Source organism: Cenococcum geophilum (assembly GCF_001692895.1).
Source record: "Cenococcum geophilum 1.58 unplaced genomic scaffold K441scaffold_70, whole genome shotgun sequence".
Taxonomy (NCBI): domain Eukaryota; kingdom Fungi; phylum Ascomycota; class Dothideomycetes; order Gloniales; family Gloniaceae; genus Cenococcum; species Cenococcum geophilum.
The window spans coordinates 757,133-765,440 of NW_027137628.1; the positions used below are offsets into that span (position 1 = coordinate 757,133).

At 32.8% G+C, this 8,308-nt stretch overlaps 1 protein-coding gene across 1 annotated transcript; it reads left to right on the top strand.

Annotated features, from left to right (window-relative positions):
• Positions 1-331: 331 nt before the first annotated feature.
• K441DRAFT_589506 (uncharacterized protein) lies at positions 332-481 on the top strand (the record flags this gene model as incomplete). The annotated part of the gene is made up of 1 exon (XM_067644773.1): positions 332-481. A coding segment is annotated over one exon (150 nt), but the record flags the coding sequence as incomplete, so codon positions are not given.
• Between the last annotated feature and the right edge of the window lie 7,827 nt (positions 482-8,308).

An 8,308-nucleotide genomic window follows, 5' to 3' on the forward strand; every position in this document is an offset into this window, starting at 1 on the left:
TTTTTTTTTGTTTTAATATTTCTGTTTTTTAAATTATACTTTGTTAAATACATTACTAGATTACTTATTTAAGGATTTTATTCTAATATCTTATATAAATATCTATTAAAGCTATTGTCTACCTATTAGATAAAGCATTATACAGCCATTTATTATTTCCACTCTTGTTATTACTACTTTAATTTAGTATACCATTTCACTAAAGGGTGCCGAAGCAGCATTATTTTATAACTTGTTAATCTATTAAACGAGCAGTATAATAGGCGGGCGATTTTTAGAAATCGTAGCAGGTATATAGAATTCCTCAGCTAGCGAACTTCTACTATTTACGAAACCTACTGCTTATATAACTGTTAGAGACCGTAGGAATTTATCTTTTTCCCTAAATACGCTTAACGCTACGGTTGGAACAATATTAAGATTTAATTTTCTTAGCCTTAACTATACCTTAACGCAAAGCCGTTTTGGAGACCCTTGTTAGAGTAATAGTCAGTTTAGCATAGGTTTTAATTAATTTAATCTAGCAAATATAAGCGGGAAATTCCTAGTTGATTATAAGGTGAAAATATATATCCCGTAATGGTTCTACTATGCTTAAACCGTTGAGAAATCTCATTGCTATACTAGTATGGTATTTAGCTTAAATGCTAGTAGAGCTAAGGAGAAATTTATGTAAAACGCTTTAGGGTTTACTTTAGGAAGTTAAGCCCCATTATCCTCTGTAATAGTATACCCTCTTCCTTAAATTAAATAGAACTTAATAACTTAGATTATATTAACTCAGCCAATAAACACGGGAGCTATAGTTTGGCGATTAACGCCAACGTCGTCTACTATTTTCCCCCTAATTACGAATAACATAGGAATTTACCTAAATAGCTATAGTAGATATATGGGGGTATTTCTAGGACTTCTTATAGTCTAGGTAAATGTAATATAGGGTAGATAGAACTCGTTTTAAGAGGAATTGTTGACTTGAATTGGATTTCCTTACTACTATCTTACTACTGTCTTTAATGCCTAGTACCCTATATCTCACCACCTGTTTCTATTGCCTATTTTGTCTTAGTTGCCTATAATATTTGTCTTAGTTGCCTAGACCTACCTTATATATATAGAGAGCTTCTAGAGCCCTCTTTAATAAAATAGAGTTTTTATTCCTAATCGTTCGTTTAATAAGAATTAATTTTAGCCCCTATCTATAAGTTAGTTATAAGTAGAGTAAAGAATAGTGTTACTTTAACTATTTTAAAGATTAAATTTAAAAACTAATTTAACTATATTATAACTAATTTTAGGAAATTTACTAATACACTATAAGTATACCGCCTCTAGAATCTCTTTAGAAGAGTTAATAGGCTAGCAAGTTATAGGTGGTACTGGTATTCCTACCTAAGTAAAGTTTCCTTTACAATTTACCATAACTTAAGCGCTTTTACTATCTATTTAAAAGGCCTTATAATCGCCTACTCCGCTAGAAATCTCTAATAGCGTAAATAATATAGCCTCCGCACTAACGCATTACCTTAATTTAAAGGGTTAGCTATAGCTTCTAAATAATAAGTTAGAGATTTTTACTATTAAATGGCGGCCGTTCTATTTGGCGTACTTAGAGGAATCCTAAGCCGGGCTATCTGATCGCCTGCGCAGTTATATAGTCGGGCTGTGGCCGAAATTGGGAGAAAAGTCAAGTTCTGAAAACTTAACGTGGCTTTATATGTAGCATTTTGAGAGTTTAACAACCTAAGGAGATTCAGCGTTGTAAAATAGGACTTATAAGGGCATAATTTACTAAAACATAAGCTCTTGACCTGCTTGCGCCTTTAGGATTGGGTCTATAAGGCTAGGCAAAGATTGATTAAAGGGGATTAACTGCGCTGAAGCAAACGCAAAGCAAACAAAGGAGAGGATTGACGTCTTCATTGTAGGATTAGATCTTATTGCTAGTTTAGCTTAACTAGCTAGGTGGGCGCTGGCAGCCTATTATATAGGGTATTATTAGCGTTTTAGGAATTCGTTTTAGGATTTAATATTATAATTTTATAAAGTAGGAAATCTAAATAAGAAAACAGAAAGTATTCTAAATAATAAATACTGTTTTAGTAATCTTGACTTAGTATACAACCCCTATAGGTTTCGTAACAAAGCGCTTCCTCTAATGAGATATAATGCGGCGCTGAGAATGGGAAAGATCTATAAATTTAGGTTGCTGAATTTTAGCTAAGCCGTAAATGGGAAATATATTAAGTAGGGTATTCTAGGAGATCTAACGAATTTAAGATTATATTATTTTTACCTTAGTATACATTATCTATACTTAAATCTAGAAATATTACAATATTAGCCCGCTAAAATTAATTCTACTAATAATTAAAAACTATTAAGGCCCTTATCCCTTATCCTTTATCCTTTATAGTACCTAGCGATATAAGCTAAAACTTAATTACGCTCTATAGATATATACATTCTACCCGAATTATTAAAGAATACTATAGATTTCGGGTATATATGTTACTAAATAGATTAGATAGGTAAAAGAATAGACCTAATACTTATAGATTATTATCTAGTGAATTTTATAATCTCCGCTATCTGTTTACATTTCCTAATCCACTATCTAAATTATCTGCGAGTCTCTGGGCACCTATGACTAGATAAGCCGAGAATTAAAGTACTATCGGTATGAAAACTCACCTAATACCGCCAATTCCCATCCAATAATCGTGAATTAATTTGCCTGCTTTTTCTAACTTAGAAACTAAAACCTAGGTATTGGACCAGTTTACTCTCCAAAATATAATATCGTAAGGGTCGCGGTATAGTCCGTCATTTGGAATTATAGGATTGTATAACTTAGCCATATCTTTAAGTGATTTCCTAAAGCACCTCTCTACAAGCTAGCGAAACTTAATTGTACTAGGCTCCCACTTAATGAGATAGGATTCCTTTCCGCTATTGCGTTGGAAATTCTTTACCCTCTTTATAGGCCATAGCCTATTATACTTAAAGCATCTTATGGCCTTATTGTTATATATTTCGCTATTTTAGGCGCCTAATAATTTTAGTAGGTTTTACCTAGGTCGTTAATAAAGGCTAATCTCGGGTTAACTTTGCAAATAGGACTTTATAGCAATGATACTAACTTAGGATTTTTAACGGCAATTGTGTTATATATAAGAACTATATAAGTTAGTAGAGGTATATTTTTATTAAATATATATTATAAGGTATGTTATAAGCATAAAAGGCAACTGGTGGGGGTTAGTGATTAAATTAAAGTTGTAACTAATGAGAGTAAGAGCTAATAAGTAACTGTTAAAGTAGGCCACAGGCCAAAAATAGGAAACTTGTTTTTAAATCGAGTTATTTTAATACCATTTTAGACTAGAAGTATGGTTGGCTAGGTATTAAGCGCCTAGTTAGTTTAGCGCCTTTTGGATAATTCTAAGAAACTAATTCCTGTAATTTAAATGCTAATAACTTAAACTTTAACTCTAGAGGAAGCTAGATATCTAAATTAAGCAGAACACTTGCTACTGTGCTCTAATATAGTTTATAGGATAATTTCGCTTCTGGCCGCCTAGTAGCTAAGGCTTTATTAATACACGCACGAAATATTATACAGCAAGCAACTTAGTAATTGCCTTGCTAGAATAAATAAATTACTATAGTTTATCTATTTTTCGCTTTACTAGAATAGAAGGAAGAGGCTTTTTAAGTATTAAGTGATCTGCCCAGCTAAATAGAGCGTAAAGTTGCTGCGAATTAATCAGATCTTTAAGATATATAGGAAATCCGCTTATTAACCTAGGCATGCTCGTGATCCCTCTAATAGAGATTATAATACTTTCGCTTAAGGTATCAACCATAAATTACACGCGTTGTTTGAATGGGGGATGACCCTTTAGTACTTTTAATATATAAGCTATTGGATGACTATAAATAAGAAACCAAGATAATGTGGCAATAAGCTAAGAGTACAAGTATTAACGCCCATTAGGAGGGAGATTAAGTCGGCAAAATATATAACCAACGCACTTGTAACGGCCGTTGATATACTAAAGGAGATATTTAAGCTTAAAGTAGAACATTGTAGCGTATATTAAGTCCATAATAGTAGGAATTATAGAACTTAATTTTATATATTCCGTAATTTGGCTTTTTAATTCTCCTACCATAGATAGGTTATTGAGTGGAGGTTTAGGTCCTTAGAGATAAAGATTAAGATAATAATATCTGCTGCGGTACTATACTGGGATAGTATAAATAAACCTCTTCTAAGCTTCCTTGCTGTCTAGACTCCGTATAAAGCTTTTAAAGAGTCTTAGGTAAAATCGATCTGTAATTAGGGATTAAGTGCTAGCAGCTATTAGTATAGAGGTTATATTAGTCCCTAACGAGAGAGTAAAGTTAGGCTTACCCTTTTTAGGCTATAGGAATAGACTTTCCAATTAGGCAATAACAATTAGATTATTATTTTAAAGGCCCCCATCCTAAAAAGTACTAAGGTTTTTTACTACTTTAGGTTTAAAGAACCTTTCTAATTTAGTATTAAATTATGGGATATATAACAGATTAGCTAACTAGGGTGCCGTAGAAGTATAATATACCCTAAAATACATTAGCTTAATTCTAAGCATCCCCTAAACTAAACGTACGCTTTACTAATAGATACATTATGCTATAAATGATTGGCCCGGATTAAACTGTACCCTATATAATTAGGACGCTACTATATTAAATTAGGAAAGTACTTTACTTACTAATCTCCTTAGGTCGCTTACCCCTATTATAATTGCAAAACAAACAAGGCTATGACTCCTTAGTAGTTGTCATTGTTACTACAACTCTAGTATTATTTATCAGTGGATTAAACATCTTCAGATAGGATCCAAAAGCGGCCTTAAAGCCTAATTTAATGGCGGTAAGGCTGTACTGGCTATCTTGGGCGTAGCTTAGCATTATCTCTTATAACCTAGTAAGTAAAGTAGATCTAAATTTTCGCCGCTTGAAGGTCTTGCTTGCTATATCCTCAAATCTCTATAATAACTCGGCTGCGCTCCACCCTAAGAGACCTATCCCTATAGCGGTCATCCCACCTAAATACTAGATTAACTTAAGTTCTTATTAATAATATTTTATTTTTACGTACTCGCAGAAGTGCCGCAGATAAGGTTAAAATGTTCTCACAGTGAATATCTAAAGTTAGATAGTGCCTGCTTAATATATATTAGAAAGATAAAAGATATAACTCCCCTTATATCTCCGCCGTCTATACTTAAAATACAGATACTAGCACTGGGTGGTATAAATTAAAAATTAGACGCTCTATAAGGTGAGGTATAGAGAATATAAGACGAGAGATAATAGCTGTATTTTGTTAAGGATAATTATCTTTTATATATTTTAATATATATATTATAGAGTGCATAACCGCAGTCTAATACCTTTTTGGGCATTTATATTAGACAATAGAAGTAAAACTTATAGCTTCTAAACTTTGCTACTTAGGGCCGAAGTCTTGCGATATTTTGCGTGTAAATCTAGGATATGGTTAATAAAGAGTTTAATTAGAGTATTTAGAACATAAACTAGAAATTATCCAGAACCGCTAATAAAAATTTCATATAGATACTTGCATCTATAGTATAGTCCTATATTACAGAGATACAAGCGTTTAAGAAATGCTTTAAGAAGATAAAAGTAGGAAGAAAGTCTATAATTAGCATTAGTTAGTTAGCTAGATTTAGGGCGGGGGTTATATAATAAGAACCCGGGGGATAGCTTAACAGGATTAACGCTAATGCTACTAATAGGGCGACAAAGTGCTATAGCTATGCCTAAGACGGTATATGCTTAATAAGATCTCTAAGGCACGCCAAGAACCCCTTGTTTAAGAAGCTATAAGGTTATACTGCTTAGACGAATAAAAATGGGGCGGTAATTGTGAAGCAGAAGTGCTCTAAAGCCAAGCTTAATAAAGCCTTAAAATGCTTAAAACGGAATTTAACTCAAGTGGATTGGCGTAAGACGCGTGCTTCTTCTAATATAAAAAGAATTCACTTTCGGAACGCGTATAAACGTTTTGCTAGGCTTATGGACGAATTTAGTCTAAGGACACGGATACTATAAAAATAAGCCTTTAGATCTATATTTATATCTTTAGCTTTACTATATTACTTAAAGTTCTGCATTATTTTGGTTATTAAAGCTAGGGACTTTAATTTAGCAATATTTTCATTAAAGGTTAGTAAGGATGTGTTAAACACTAGTAGAATACGGGGGAGCATGGGGAGATCGGAACTTGGAGATTTAACAGCTTGCCAAGCCATAAGCTTAGATACCTCCCTTAGTCTGCCTAGATCTATAACAAAATAGCAAACTACGTTAGAGAAAGGTAAGAGTACTCAATTATATAATAATGAGCCGAGCATTTTGCGACGTTTTAAAGGCTGCTACTAAGAGATTTTTCTCGTTACCATCTCCCTACTACTGTAGGAAAGAAGCAACTGTGATAAAGAATAGTTTTAAAGTTCGCAATCAATAAAAAGGATTAGTGAGGTATCTTTATAGGTTTTAGGGTCTTCCTAAAGATAGATTTAATTATACGCATCGGCTAGAAAATTTCTATTTATAGTATCTCCTAGTAGGTGTTACAGAACAGCAGACTTTGTTTTTTTATTAACTAGCGTAATAAATAATGGGCTCTAATGCTGGCTTTCTTCTAGTATTAAGGACTTAAAAGCTTGTTAGTGCTTAGTAATAGCACCTTCGCTTTTAAAATTGACAGTTATTTAAGGAATTTTCGCCATTAATAAAAGCGGATAAGGCGGAGGAGTAGAGCTTAGGGAATCCTCTAAACATTTGCTTATATATATATATTTAAATATTTATAGTTTCCTAAAAATTTAATTTTACTTCATGCCGCCTAATACAGTTTTATAGTCTATAAGATGGTATAATTAGAATACTAAATTAAATTTTTTGATTTTAATATTCGGTTTTAACTAATATTTCCTATAAAAGAGCTTTAAGTCTCCTACATTAGTAGGAGTGTTAAGCTCTCAGTATAAGTAATGGCTCTTTCTATAACTATAGATAACTCTAAGCTGTCTATACTCAAGGCGCGGAACTACCTAGGTATAGCGAAAATAAAACTCAGGGCACTTAATTTCGACCATCCTCTTATGCGTAAAAAACATCAGTTACTATCTAAAAAGAACGTCCGCCGCCTTAGAAATGTATTTAAAAGAGTAGGTTATAAAAGGCTAGAAAAAGAAAACTTTATTAATGCTATTATAGATAATACGGCCCTTATCTTATTACTAGTTTTTTTAGGTCTTAATAAACAACGTTTTTGTCAACTTTAGGAGGGTGACTTAATACCGTTTATTAGCCTAAGGAGTGTGGACTACCTTAGAGGCTTATATTGTATTAAAGCTGCTAAAGAATTTTTAGACGATAATGACCAGTAGTGGATAGTGAGGCTCTTCTCTAAAGGTGAGCGCGTTTACTTAAGTGTTTCGCTTTTTTAGCTAAGAATCTATTGCAGATCTCCCACAAATAGTCCTTATAAGGATAATCAAAGAATACTTAAATAAACAGAAACCGTTAGACGGGGAAGTATTTCGTAAAATATAATACTATTATCTCAAGAATAACACGAAATCAGAGAATAGATAGTGGGCCCTGTTAGATAGGTCCAAGCCGAATAATCTAAGACAACTTCTTAAGAATTCCCACTTTGCGACAGTATTTAATGCCCTGGTAGAAATGCAAGGCCTATAGGAACCAATTCAGATCGGAGCGCTATACAGATTCTTAACGCTTAAATATAATAAGGTATATTGTTCTCCACTTGCTTATAGAGAGTGCTAGCTAAATAAACTAGGAACTACTTCATGGACTTAACTATGTCTCTAAAATTTGGAAGAAGATTATCAGCTGTGGTAATATAGATTTACCCCTATTAGCAGTGAATCCAGACACCGTTTAGAATCTGGAACTGCTTATACTAGCTGTCTTAAAAGCTGATATGGATTGGATTACCGCGCTAATGGAGTCTAGGAAGATTTTCCTAGCTATTTTGGACCAGTTAATAAGAGACCTTATTTTATAGAACATTTCTTTAGTGGATTGTTTAATTCCTTTATTGAGAACCTTTTTTAAGAACCTTAAATACCTAGAACCTTGTTATATTATACTAAAGCATTTAATTGGTAACAAAATGAAATAAATAATTCGTCAGAGCCTTAAAGCTTGCTATTATTGTCCTAAAAACTTAATTATACCGTTCTTAGAGACGAGC